Source organism: Taudactylus pleione, unplaced genomic scaffold, assembly GCF_031769625.1.
Source record: "Taudactylus pleione unplaced genomic scaffold, aTauple2 ptg000398l, whole genome shotgun sequence".
Lineage (NCBI taxonomy): Eukaryota > Metazoa > Chordata > Amphibia > Anura > Myobatrachidae > Taudactylus > Taudactylus pleione.
The window spans coordinates 6,701,207-6,715,297 of record NW_028284800.1 but is presented as its reverse complement, the minus strand read 5'-3'; the positions used below and the strand labels follow the sequence as shown (position 1 = coordinate 6,715,297).

The following is a 14,091-nucleotide window of genomic DNA, read 5'->3' as shown; positions in this document are numbered from 1 at the left end:
TGTATAGATAACAAAATACCTTCTATTGAGTGATATTTATAGGATGCATTATCGCACCATTATAATAAGAAAAAGAAAAACAGCTATCTCAGTACTACATTAAGTTGCTGGTTATTGTGAATATAGTAGACAGAGTTTCACTTGTAGATGGTACCACAGAATCCCCAAATGTATGTATTTCTGACTGGGAAGAGTGTCCACAGTGATCAATGGTCAGTGCCCGGTTGATACTGTGTCAGTGCAGCTTCAGATCTTGTAACAATCCTGTTTTTGTGAGATTAGGATTCAAACCTATAGTACATATAAGTCTCTACCTGATATTGGTGCATCTAGGTCCTGTGTGCAATACTCGTAGAAAAATCTCAGAAAGATTGTTGATACAGACATGTAACGTGTTTAATTATGTTCTTCCAGTCACTGTGCTATATTCTACTTGGAAAATACAAAAGTTACATTTTATCAACTGCCTCCAAATAATAAGATTTTTTTCCTTTTATTTGTATACATTCCCCTCTATGAGTACAGGCCCTTTTTTGATAAGAGAAGTGAAATAAAATCATTAATTCCAAATGTAATATAGGGTTTTGTCACCTCATATTCCTGTGCCTATGTTTTTAATTTTTGTATAGGTGCCTGTTTGACCATCAATCTCTAGATCTGAATAGACTTCCGGGACTATGCCCCAGGAGTCCAAATACGCATACATTGCCTATGGCCTGCCTTACTTACAGCTTCCAGGTTGTGGGCTCTTCCAACTAACCCCTTTGGTGGGTCTCCGACATCTAAGTCTGGGTTGCTACAAGAATGGGTGAAGTAGTATTCTCTGTTTGCCACATACACCCATCAGACATAACATTAAAACCACCTGCCTAATATTGTGTGCCACCAAAACAGCTCTGACCCATCGAGGCATAGACTCCACAGACCTCTGAAGTTGTATTGTGGTATCTGGCACCAAGACATTAGCAACAGATCCTTTAAGTCCTGTCACTTGCAAGATAGATAGGTCCTCTATGGCTCGGACATGTTTTTCCAGCTCATTACACAGATGCTCGGTCGGATTGAGATCTGGGGAATTTGGAGGGCAAGTTAACACCATGAACTCTTTGTCATGGTTCTCACACCTTTCCTGAACAATTTTTAATGTGTGGCAGGGCACATTATCCTTCTGAAAGAGGCCACTGCCATTAGGGAATACGGTTGTCATGAAGGGGTGTACTTGGTTTGCAACAATGTTAAGGTAGGTGGTACATGTCAATGTAACATCAACATGAATACCACCATTGCTCCATGGTCCAGTTCTGAGGCTCACGTGCCCATTGTAGGCACTTTTGGCAGTGGACAGGGGTCAGCATGGGCACTTTGACCGTCCTGCGGTTATTCAGCCCTATACACAGACACCTTTCTATCATAGCCAGCATTAACTTTTTTTTTAGCAATTTGTGCTATAGTAGCTCCTCTGTGGGATCCGACCAGACAGGCTAGCCTTTGTTCCCCATGCTCATCAATAAGCCTTGGACACTAATGACCCTGTCTCTGGTTCACTGGTTGTCCGTCTAACCACTGCATACCAGGAACACCCCACAAAACCTGCTGTTTTTTGGGATGCTCGGACCCACTCATCTAGCCATCACAATTTGGCCCTTGTCAAATTCACTCAGATCCTTACTTTTGCTAATTTTTACTGCTTCCAACACATCAACTTTATAAACTGGCTATTCACTTGCTGCCTAATATATTCCACCCATCAGATGTCATTGTAACGAGATAACCAGTGTTATTCACTTCACCTGTTAGTGATTTTAATGTTATGGCTGATCTGTGTATAAAAGAGGAGTATAGCTTTGCAGAGGAGGTGGATACTGGAGGCACACTCATACCCATTTTCCACTGCTGCAATAACCCAGGTTATTGTTGGGTCTTCCCAGGTAGCGGCTCAGTGGAAAAGGGTCCATAAAAAATAACCCGGGTCAAGTGACCTTTGAATCCAATCCAGGTAGACCCAAGATGGACCTGAGTAATGGTATAGTGTAAATGGCGCCACTTGGGTTATCCAACCTGGGTCATGCCTAAAATGAGTTGATTGGTGGCTGTGAATCAGTCACCTCCCACTTTTTATGACCTCACAATTTTAGCAGGGCAGCCTGGGTTCAGTGTGAACGTGGCTGACCCAGGAATAACCCAGATTGAAGGTGCAGTGTAAATGGGGTCTGACTTGGTTTGGAACCATGTCCGAAAACCCAGGTCAGACCTGGGTTTTTGGTGGAAAATGAGTATAAGCTAAAAACGGATTTAGTAACTTTCATGCATGCAAGGAGGAATGGCATGTGAGTAACTTTTATCACGGTCTAAACTGTTGGGGCTATATCCACTGTGCTGTGCTCCCCAGTGAATCAAGCAAAAAACATTAAGCGTATTTAGCTTACTACTTTGTTTCTCAACTCCAACTCCTCATTATGTTGATAGCTTAGCTTTTATAGATTCTCATGGTATCAACATTATGACTGTTGACACACAGATACTTATTCCGAAACTAGGGTTATTTACTAAGTGGCCGCTTGTAAAAGCTGTAGATTCCCAGCTTGTTTAATACCAAAATGTAAAAGGTCAATGCTTTTAATAGCAAATTGGATTGTGGGAAGAAACCCGAGTCCCGGAGGAAAACCATGCAAACATGGGGGACATACAAACTACATGCCGATAGGGCACCGTTTAGAAACACACCCATGAATCCAATGCTGTATGGCAAAGCTATCCACCGCAACACCACACTGTATATACTGTTGTTGTTCTAGGTATAGTGGCCCTGTAACCCTAAGAAATATAGCTTGTGTGGTCGGCACCAAGTTATATATGAATTAAAGGCCTCATTTGCAACTGAATTAAGGTACAAAATTGAAGCACTGTAATAAATCGAGACTGTGGGCCTGATTCAGCTGTGGGCGGTAATGCGATAGCGGCTACGATTTCGCATGGACAGCACCTGCGGAAATATGTTAATGCTTGCCAAGTCACAGCCGGCATAAAGACGCCCACTGCTGCTTTCTCATATCAGTCCAGTGTCACAGTCCAGCATAAACACAAGCAGTCAGGCGGCAGGTCTGACCAGCCACAAACACTGCAGCTCTCACAGAGTGCTCTCATGCTGCGAATGCAATAGCAATGGCTAATTTATGCATGACCATGAAACAGCATGCTTTTACCTTACCCCCCTTCCCCAAACGCTGACCACATGACACTCACTTTGCCAATCTGTCCTCTGTGCGTACGTGATAGCAAAGCAATCGCGATGAGTGCGCAGTACAAATAACATGCATGCACAATGGCAAATACTTGCTCAATCTGTGTAAATATCGGCATTGGCTCCGCTGCTGAATCAGGCCCTGTGTCTGGAGTCACACGTACAGTATCTTGCACTTGCGGCCCATTGAGCTTAGAATGGTGGACCAGAGGCAGTAATGTGCACATGGAGTACAGTATGACATGCTGACCCAAGTAACACACAACGCTTTGAGAAGTGTCTTATTTGGGTTTATACGTATCTTTAAATACATTCGCTATGAGGCGTAAAATTTGCACCAACTTAAACAGAGTGCAAGTCTTGGAGTTTTCACGATTGATGCATTATTGTATCCAGACACATTTACATTGTACATTTTATGATTGCACATAAATTAATGTGTGAAACTCAAAATACAGCTATAGAAACACGAGTGTGAAGAAGCATATCTTGGCGACACTAGTATAAGTCTACGTTCTGCGTTAAATCAAATAGTTGATGTATACAGATAGAATGAGTGAAGTATATTCAGTCAAACTCACCAGTTTCAAGTTGTTTTTTGTTAACAATTATCTTTATGTAACTTTCTTGCAGTCCATATGTTTGTGCTATTCTGTGGTAAATGAAAAACAAATACATTTGTGTCAATAATGTGACTAAACAAAGAGTGACTAAAGCTCATATTGTGACTGTACTAACAAGGTGGTAAAGCTTTAATATTCCAAATGTAAAAAGTACAAACATCAGCTTCCTTATGAATATGCACTTGTACTGCTCAGCCGCGTGTTGGCCAGCCCAGCGGACACCTGACAGCAGCGGAGCATAAAGAGGCTGCTTCTGAGCCCGGGCGCAAATCCAAATAGATCTCGTGAATATCTGCAAACTGCGCATACGCTGCAGAAAGCAATCACAGACTGTGCATGCAACGCACTACACAAACACACACGGACAGAAATGAGAAGAGCGGACAGTCCATCCACTGATGACCTGTTTGCGAAATAGGCATTTGTGAGTAGCGAACATGCTATTGCACAGAGCTGATCAGTCTCGTGGAAATGTCATGGGAGTGTTGTGGGCTTGTAGGCCTACTTGTGTGTTTGCTTGGCGCGTGCAGGTGGAGATGGAACGCCAGTTTCAGATGGGTCTTTTGTACCTACCACGGAGTGTGTGCAAGTGCTGATACTAATGATGTCTGTGGACAGAAATACAGTGGGTGGGCCGGCCATCTGCATGAAGATGGGCAGATAATCACATTAACATAAGGTACTAAGCAGGCTGCCGCGGCCGTAAGGAAGACTGCCTGCAAATGTGACAGACTCAGAATGAGGTCTAAAGTGTGAGCTGTTTTATATAGAGAGAAGAGCAGCCAGGCCGCCGTGCTCTTCTGCAGGACAGGCATAGGAGTGGGCTGTGATAGAAAACAGAAGCAGCTGCCATTTTGCGCTGTAGGTCAGTCACAGGACTCAATGATCACCTGTAGCCCACAAACATTTTCAGTATAGGATGGAGCTGCAGCACTTTATGGTTACAATGGTGGCCTTTTAAGAAGTATTCTCCATGTATAAACTTTAAAATGAGATTTAATACACCAGGAATATGACTGGTTTCACTGGGCAACACCGCAATTTTGCTGTGTACTGTACAAATGCCCCAATCATTCATCTCTTAAGCCCTTACTTGGTATACTGTACTGTATATTTATATATTTCTGTTCATTGTATTCCTACATTTCTCAGTTATAACTATGTGGCTATATTATGGCCCTCCTAAAAAATGCAATCATCTTACACACCCTCCACATATATCAAATTACAGGATGTTCCATAAGATTTCCCAGTGTCTGTGAAGCACTGCTGTACAATGTATAAATTACTGTGTCATTTACTGGTTATAAAAATGGATGAACTTACAGGTACTTCAACTCCTTCCCAGTGACATTCAGCGAAGTCTCTATGAAGTTTTTGGATCCCTTTAAAACATAACAATTACACGTCCGTTACAGAATTAATTACAAGAAGAATTAATTTAAAAATTACAGAAGCATTTTTTTTCCCAATAAGAGCTCTAACTTGTGCTGGAGATGCAAAATGGCTGTGGGGCAGATGCATCAAACCTTTGAATGAAAGTGAAGAGAGAAAAAGCATCAACCAATCAGCTTCTAGCTGTCATTTTTAAACACAGCCTGTAAAATGACAGTTAGACGATAACTGGTTGGTACTTTATCTCTCTCCAAGCTTTAATACATCTCCCCTTTTGTCTCACAATTAGTGGCATTGCCCCTTAACTACAACTCACTAGAAGAAACTGCAAAAAATCTATTCAATTCCCCTAAGCATCTACGTACATTCCAAGGAATCCTGGGCTGAACCTACCGCACAGGCCCTTTTCCCCCTTTATAAATATCAATAATTCCCCATGCTTTCAGTGCAACAAATACACGAATTACAAATTATTGTGAAGCGAAAGATACACCTCCTACATCAGAAAAGCTAGTCAGGGTTAAAATTATTATGCAAATGAGGAGCTCAGGGGTATATTTACTAAAGTGGTGGTTTATAGATATGAAGGTGTTGCCCATAGCAACAAATCAGATGCTACTTATTTATCTAGCACCTTCTAGAACAGTGATTTTCAACCTTTTCCACCTCAAAGCACACTACGCATGATTTTAAAATTGCCAAGGCACACCATCCGGCAATGCGACGTGCGCGACCTATGAAAAAACATATATATTGGCTCCCACATAAAAAAAAAAAAAACACAAACACAGTGGCCCCCACAGGAATAAAACGCACATACATTGGCCCCCACAGGAATAAAACGCACATACATTGGCCCCCACAGGAATAAAACGCACATACATTGACCCCACCAAAAGAAAAAAAAAAAATACCATTGCTCCCCACAGAAAAAAAAAAAAAAAAAAAAAAAATCACATTGGCTGGCCCCCACAGAAAGAAAAAAAATGACACTCGTTGGCCCCTACCTGTTGGTAGCTCAGAAGCTCACTGTGGTCCCTGTCCTGTCCCTCTGGCTGGGGCTGCTCTTGCTCAGTCACATTCAGTGACAGCAAAAAGTGCAGAGCTGTAAACAGAGTACGGCCGGGTTGGCTGGCTGGCGGATGTGCGGGCAGGTTGGCTGGCTAGCGGACGTGGAGGTGGGGTGGCTACAGAGCGTGCAAGCAGGCAATGCGACATGTATGACCTATGGTGTCACACCGCCGCGTCTTCATAGGTCATGGCCTGGGCACGCCGTACAAGAGTGCGCTGACCCTCGCGGCACACTTGATAACCGCTCACAATGGTTGAAAAACGCTGTTCTAGAAGATAATAGCTAGAATCTGATTGGTTGTTATGGGCAACACCTCCACTTCTATAAACTTGCACTTTAGCAAATATACACCTTTAGGGCCGCCATCAGAAATTTTGGGGCCCGGGACTGACAAAATAGCTGAGCCCCTCTCCCCGTGTTCCTGCAGTGTCTATCCAGCCTCCCTTCCGTCTCCCCAGCCAGCCTCCCTTCCGTCTCCCCAGCCAGCCTCCCTTCCGTCTCTCCCCAGGCAGCCTCCCTTCCGTCTCTCCCCAGCCAGCCTCCCTTCCGTCTCTCCCCAGCCAGCCTCCCTTCCGTCTCTCCCCAGCCAGACGCCTCCCTTCCGTCTCTCCCCAGCCAGACGCCTCCCTTCCGTCTCTCCCCAGCCAGACGCCTCCCTTCCGTCTCTCCCCAGCCAGACGCCTCCCTTCCGTCTCTCCCCAGCCAGACGCCTCCCTTCCGTCTCTCCCCAGCCAGACGCCTCCCTTCCGTCTCTCCCCAGCCAGCCTCCCTTCCGTCTCTCCCCAGCCAGACGCCTCCCTTCCGTCTCTCCCCAGCCAGACGCCTCCCTTCCGTCTCTCCCCAGCCAGACGCCTCCCTTCCGTCTCTCCCCAGCCAGACGCCTCCCTTCCGACTCCCCAGCCAGCCTCCCTTCTCTTTCTCATTTCTTTACATTCCCCATGCCCACTCCCTACCTTATATATTTTAGAATTTTGCCTTCCCCTCACACACTCTCTTACAATATATATGTGATATATATGTATTTGAATTCCCACCCCCCCCCCCCCCAAGACCACTTCCACCCTTTCTCTTATACATTATGTGTGTATGCGTCCCCAATAACCTTATGTCTCCTTTCTTACGTATCTGTTCTTCCATTTCTTCCGCTACTTCTCTTCCTGCTTGTGATCACTGCTGGGGATCGGCTCACGCTGGTCAGGGATGCGTGATGGCTCCTCTTACAAGCTGCTCTTCTGTACATGAGACCACCTAACATGTCAGTCACTCCCCTTCTCAGTGCAGCGTGCCGACATAGGAAGGAAGAGGGATTCTGGGTCGTGAGGCATACAAAGTCACTGAAACATGACTCCATCCAGGCACGCCGGTACTTCACCTTGTCCCCTAGCGCAGAAGTGGCCAAGCAGCCGGGGAGCGGAGCTCTTAGTCCTTGCCAGCCGGCGGCCCTGCACCTTCCAGTAACAAAACTGTACCGGCCCGGGAGGCAGATGTCACCTTGGCCTCCGGGCCGGCCTCTGGGTAGAAGCCAGGTGTGGGCCCCCCTCTCTCTCCAGGCCCGGGACACCAGGCCCGGCAGTCCCCCCCTGATGGCAGCCCTGTACACCTTACAGAGATGGTGATAGCTGCACATATAAGTATTTTTCTTCCCAGTGTGAACTTAAATGTACTGAATAGTATAAAGAACTCACCGTTGCTCTAACATGTATGAGCAGAAATGGATGGTGTGCAGTTCCCCTTTTCCCCTTGGTTGTTTTAACTATAGTTTTTGTTCAATGTTAAACTTTTTAGGCTACTTTGCACTGTGCCATTGAGATTTATTAGGGAATGGTTTCCATGTTTTGCCTGATGGTGCTGGTACTTCTGTAAACTCTTCTTACAAACCAATCAGGAGGAGGCGACACCATTTAAATCCGAGCAGAGTTACTTTTCGGATTGATCAATTTTTAAACCTTTCACTATTTAATGCACGTAGATAATGTTCTGTGCACTGCTATTGCTTCTTTTTTTATAATTATCAATTACCTTTTCTTTGTGTAAAATTGCACTATGTCTAAGGATAGTAATGAAATTATCTGAAAGCAATTGATACTATCAATCTTAAATGCAACGGTTACAGAGGTGTCATAACTAATAGAAAAAGCTATCGGATATTATAAATTAAAGCAGTTTCATATTTCAGTTGACACATTTGTACTGTAGGAGCACTTGGGCAGGGATTCAATTGTGTTCTTGACGCCCATTTATTTATTGCACTTATCACGCCCATGTAAACCGGACTTAGCAACATCATCATGTAGGACAATTTTACTGTATACATCTGGGCTAGCAATACCTGTAGCATCATAATTACATAGATTCTTACTTTATTAAGTTTGCGTGGCAGGAAGACTTGTAATGAGGCCAATCCCTTTGTTTTAAAAGCCTGATTTCCACTTCCACGTTGTATTGCTGAGCAGCGGATTTCTTCCATTGCGCTGGCTATATCATCCATACTGTATTTCAGCTTTTCAGAATATTTCTGACACAGCTCCTGAAACAAGAACATGGAAGATGTGAAACAAAAGAATGATCAGTTAGACAGATTTCCCTTTTATTTTTTTATGCCATCCCCTAACTAGAAAATCTGCTATAAGAGCCCTAAGATCTGTGTACTTTAACTTTTCAAGGAACAGGTTCCATCATAGTCTAAAGGTGCCCACACACATAGCGACATTTTAAACGATTTGGCCGATTTCGACGAATCGTGACGACGAATCGGGTAAAAAAAAAAAAGTACAAATCGTGAGTTTATACTCACGAGCATGATGCCGATGCGCGTCCCCGCTCGTCGTACATCGCATCTTCTGATCTGCCGTGCTGTAGGGCAGATTAGCCAATCTGGGATACAATGCATTGGCTGCAAGATAGATCTTTAGTCAGATTGGACATTTTTAACTCCAAATCGTGATCACGACAGCAAGGGAGCTCCCGTGAAAGTTCATGAGGAAATTGGCCATAAAATCGTATCGTGAGGACATCGGTACGTGTGTGGGCACCTTAAAGGTAGCCACACACTGGTCAATCAGGGTTCCCAGCAGCCGAGTTGAACCATAGGATCATCGCCCATTTTAGTAGCGTTCTCACTAGGCTGTTTTAGTGGGGAGCCGCACCCTGTCCGATTTCAAAAGGGCAGAATGCGCCCTGCCCTTCTGGTGGCGCCCTGCTAAAACAACATGTCGGGTGCCGTCCCTACCCGCGGGCCGCAGTGGCCTCTGGGTGGGAAAAATTGCGTTGCAGCACTCACCGCCGGGGAATCGATGCTGTGCGCAATTGCACCGCATGTATTCACAGAGATGGGAGAGCTTGGGGGAAGCCCAGCATGCCCGTAAGTGATGGGCATGTCTCCAAGAGTGCTGAAAAAAAAAAAAAGAGTGCGTCTTAAAGGCACACACCCTTTTCTCGTGGTCACGCCCACGGACACACGTGCCTTAGGTGCAAGCTAGAGTGCCCTTTCTAAGGTCCGGTGCCCGCGTCCTTCGCGGGACCTAGAGTGAGCACTACTTTAGCCCTAGATGTAGGTGGCCTAGTTGACTGAGATATGGGCATTTGACACTTGGAAAAGCGGCATAATAACTTCAGGCCTAATTGAGGCCTGGTAGGGCTGCCAGAAGATAATTAAACACGCACACCAAACGCAGTAGTCTCCTAAATGCCTTTTCCCCCAGACTCAATGAGTTTGTTTATTTTTATAGAATTACTAGTAAATAAATGGACCCGGCACCTGCTGGGTCACCTCATACCCTCAGCAGCTCTGCCCCCTCCCTTCCGATATACCTATTCTCCTCATTCCCAGTCCTCATCTGTCCAGTCGCTGCACCACAGGCGTACACGTCACACCTAATCTGCATGGTGCGTGCATTGGCAGCTGGTGCGGGCGTCATGCTCGTTATGTGAGAAGTGCGTATGCCACAGATGCAAACGTGATGACCTAAATTCGATCAGGGTCCGATTTTATAATAATAGAATATCTGGCAACTTAGGGCCACATGCTGAGCTATCAGACCCTTTTTCCAACATAAGCCGCGATTTGGCAGCACTTCTAATTTAAGAGATATTAAATATTCTTGTTGGTTGCTACCACTTCAGGGAATACAAGTTGCTTTTTGAACAGTAAAGTAGTTGGGAGAAGAAAGGCTTAATCAAAAGAATTACTAGTCAGGGAGCTAGGGTATAAGGAATATAATAGTAAACTTAGAAAAAAGTGAAGTTAGCCTATACGTACATTTACTATTAATCACATGATGTATACTTTCATTAAATAATGACGAAAAAGAAAATTGAATGCTATGAAATCCATTGGTCATTGCGTAATTATATATATGTTAAAATGACAGGAAGCCCACTAACATGATTGGACACACTAAATCACATGACCGTGCATTATTTCCCAATGAACGCACACCTCCTAGCATGATTGCATGCCTGAACTACTTCCTAAGTCCAGCGCAGAGATCCATATATGCCTGTGAGTGAAACCCATATTATTTGTGTGGGGACAAGGGTTTCCGATTGGCTGACTGTGAATGCACAGCTGGTGCTTTCTTCAAAGCTTGTGCATGTACTTTTTGTGTGCGTTTCAGTAATTTTTTTTATATTGTTTGCTCTATATATATAAAAGTAGGATTTCCAAACCCTATGATGCATCAATAACTGGGCGTAGATAACCTTTGTGCGTAATAATCAATTCTTCAAAAGCCATGCAGTCAAAGCCAGCTCTGGTAAAGCCATGGTTTTTTTTTTTAATCAGAGCCCAAAAAAACAGAAGGTTTGGCCATAGATGAAGGGCTGAGGATGACTGATATAAAGAAAGACAGGCGCAGCATACCAGAATTCCTTGGGATCAATCAAGAGAATTTAAAAACATGAACCCCTTCTTATCTGGCCTTTCTGTAGGATCCAATGATACAGTGAGTCAGGGGTAACTGGAACCAGGTAAGTTACAATGTAGTTCCAAACCCAACAGATCTATTTTTGGAGACTCCAGATTTGCACATTGTCACAGAACAGAATGGGGGTTGGGGAGGGATAACTATATAAATATAGGCCACTCATATGGTTGGAACAAAGAATCATCCCAACTGGATGTTTCCCTCAAGATCAGGAAGCCGGAGAGAGCAGATAAGCCAACACTGTGTCATTGTGCACCTGGACCCAAACTACTCGGGACTTATGAAGCAACTAGTAAATTCAGTAATAGAATAATGGCACAACAGGTCTTCAGGATGTGTGTATAGGAGCAGATCATGGCAGAATGCGATAACAACGGCCTTTATATATGACTCAACACTTGTGGGTTTTTTTAACAAATTATGTTCGTACTGTGCTAACTATCACGGAATACATATACATACAGCATAAATAAGGATATTTTATAATACAACGTGTCAAAAAGGGGCAGTGTTCCCATACAGATTAGGTCCATTCTGAAAGGGTAATTATGTACAGGAAGAAGACACAATGTGGCTGAATCTGGGGCCAACTTGCGTGGGACTCTGATTCAGCCCCTCAGAAAAAACACCCAGGATGGGTTGTGACCCAAAACCAAAGGACTGCAATGTAGCAGTGCTAACCACTGCGCTACATTGTTGGAATACAAAGCTTTGTATAGCCCTTTCCTGGAAAGGTTGGTGCAGGCATCTAGTACAAGTAAATGTGGCCTAAAAAAATCTGTGAATTGCAGCATGTGCCCAGTATATATTTTTCATACTTAGTCATAGTATCTTCTTACATTTACACATCCATATTTTACCTTACATTGTTAATTGTACATCTCTGTAAATATATATCCCTTTTAGTCCAGGACACCTATGACTTACACAGGTTCTGTGGCTGATTAAAACCAGGTGAAATCCAGGCTTGAATTTAGCCAGTCACAGAATTTATGTGTGTAATACTCCTTTTCCGCCAAAAACCCGGCTCCAAACCAGGACACTAAGTACACAATGAGCACAGGTCGGAGCCGGGTTTTACCCCTCTTACATCGGTGGCTGGACCTGGGTCAGCCATTCACACCGGACCCGGGTTTTCCGGCGTTACAGTGGACGCCTGGAGATGATGTCATCTCCAAGCACTACTGAAGCCAGCCAATCCGCTGGTTTGAGGCATGACACAGGTCATGCCGTTTACACCGGACCACTACCCGGGTTCCACCCTGGTCGCGACCAAGGTCTGATATACCCGGGTTATTTTTCAGGGACCCTTTTCCACTGAGCCGAGATCGAATAACTTTTCCATAACCCGGGTTTATTGCGGCAGTGGAAAAGTGGTATTATTCATATGTGACCCAGATTAAAGGGATAATAAGAGATATATATATATATATACACACACACACACACAAACTATTTATGTCTGCAGAAATTAAAATCTGAAATGTTTCTATATCATTGTTTAATATATTTCACATGCTAATGAACAGAATAACAAGAACAGGTTTTTGTATACCTACTTTAAGCTCAGGACCGGCCTCATGTTTTTCTGTGGTATATGGGGATTTCCAAAGCTGGATACAATCCGCTCGTAAATAATTTGTCAGTTGGGAGATTAAGAACTTTTTTTCTGCCATCCTTCATTAGAGGAAATCGGTCAAGTAAAGAAAAAGACGATAGTAAATATAATGTTTTATGTTAAAACAGTGCAGCCAAATTAAAATAAATTCAACTATGCATTTGCTCTCCAGTAAAGAGAAACATACAGTATCCCTTTGCACCTGTGATTGTACTGTATTTATGCCAGGAGGGGCTGTGACCAGCAGCAGGTACTTTCCAGCACTGCTCAGTATAGTACATAGCTGCCTAGATACCAATCCCAGTGATAATCACCAGGATGATCCATAACCCCTATCATCCACTTTGATCATGATACAGGAACATATGATCTTTCCAGTATAGCTGCAAAATCTGGTAATCTGTCCCGGCCTATACTGTAGGCAGAACTAATAAACGTACATACTACAACACAGTACATACATACAACAGTGCACGTACCTGGCAGCACAGTGCATATACGATACAGCTAGGTGATCATATGACGATGCATCCCGGAAGATAACACACGCTTTAATGTCATCCCACTTCTTCCCGCACAGCCAATGGCCGAACAGCTCTGTTTTGCGGATCACTGCTGTGCATGAGAGGAGAGCTCTGATTGGCCTCGCTGTTGCAGTGGTTACGGTTTATTTATAATGCTCTCTCCATACATTTGGAGTGAATATGTGGTTGAGTCATAGTCATCCACACATAATGGTCCCTTGAGTAATAGCTGTATTAAGGCTGGTGTAGTCTAATGCTTTTAATGGCAGTATATTTATACAGTGCCTTTCATTTACATACTGGGAATACTTGTCATGCACAGTGCAGACAGACTTGCTAGGCTGCTGCATGATACTTGCTATACATCATGGTGATGGCAGGCCTCTCTTCAGAATTGGCTAAACCGAACTTTTAACATACAGTAGAATTGTACTATGGGCCTGATTCATTACGGATCACAACTGCGATTACGCAAGCAATCGGACGATTGTTGCGATCTGCGTATGCATCGCAGTGCGCGAACTGGCCACTGTGATCGGGACTGCAGTGACTATACAGACCCATCACAGAGTGAATGACAGGAAGTGCGGTTTGTGGGTGGTGACGGAGGGGGGGAGTGGTCGGAGAAACGCAGGCGTGTCAGTGCATTCGAATCCCATTGGAGGGGTGTGCATAAATTATCCACTGTGATGC

The 14,091-nt window shown here is 44.2% G+C and overlaps 1 protein-coding gene across 1 annotated transcript in view; it reads right to left on the bottom strand.

The window, feature by feature from the left end:
* Positions 1 to 13,431, bottom strand: part of NUB1 (negative regulator of ubiquitin like proteins 1) — a 127,974-nt gene extending 114,543 nt beyond the window's left edge. The window contains exons 1-5 of the mRNA XM_088446412.1: positions 13,354 to 13,431; positions 12,816 to 12,933; positions 8,691 to 8,858; positions 5,191 to 5,249; positions 3,823 to 3,893 (exon numbers count right to left, since the gene is read on the bottom strand). Of these exons, the coding sequence (XP_088302538.1) occupies positions 3,823 to 3,893; positions 5,191 to 5,249; positions 8,691 to 8,858; positions 12,816 to 12,933; positions 13,354 to 13,370 (433 nt within the window). The 5' untranslated portion in view covers positions 13,371 to 13,431. The remainder of the gene's footprint in view (positions 1 to 3,822; positions 3,894 to 5,190; positions 5,250 to 8,690; positions 8,859 to 12,815; positions 12,934 to 13,353) is intronic.
* Positions 13,432 to 14,091: the final 660 nt, after the last annotated feature.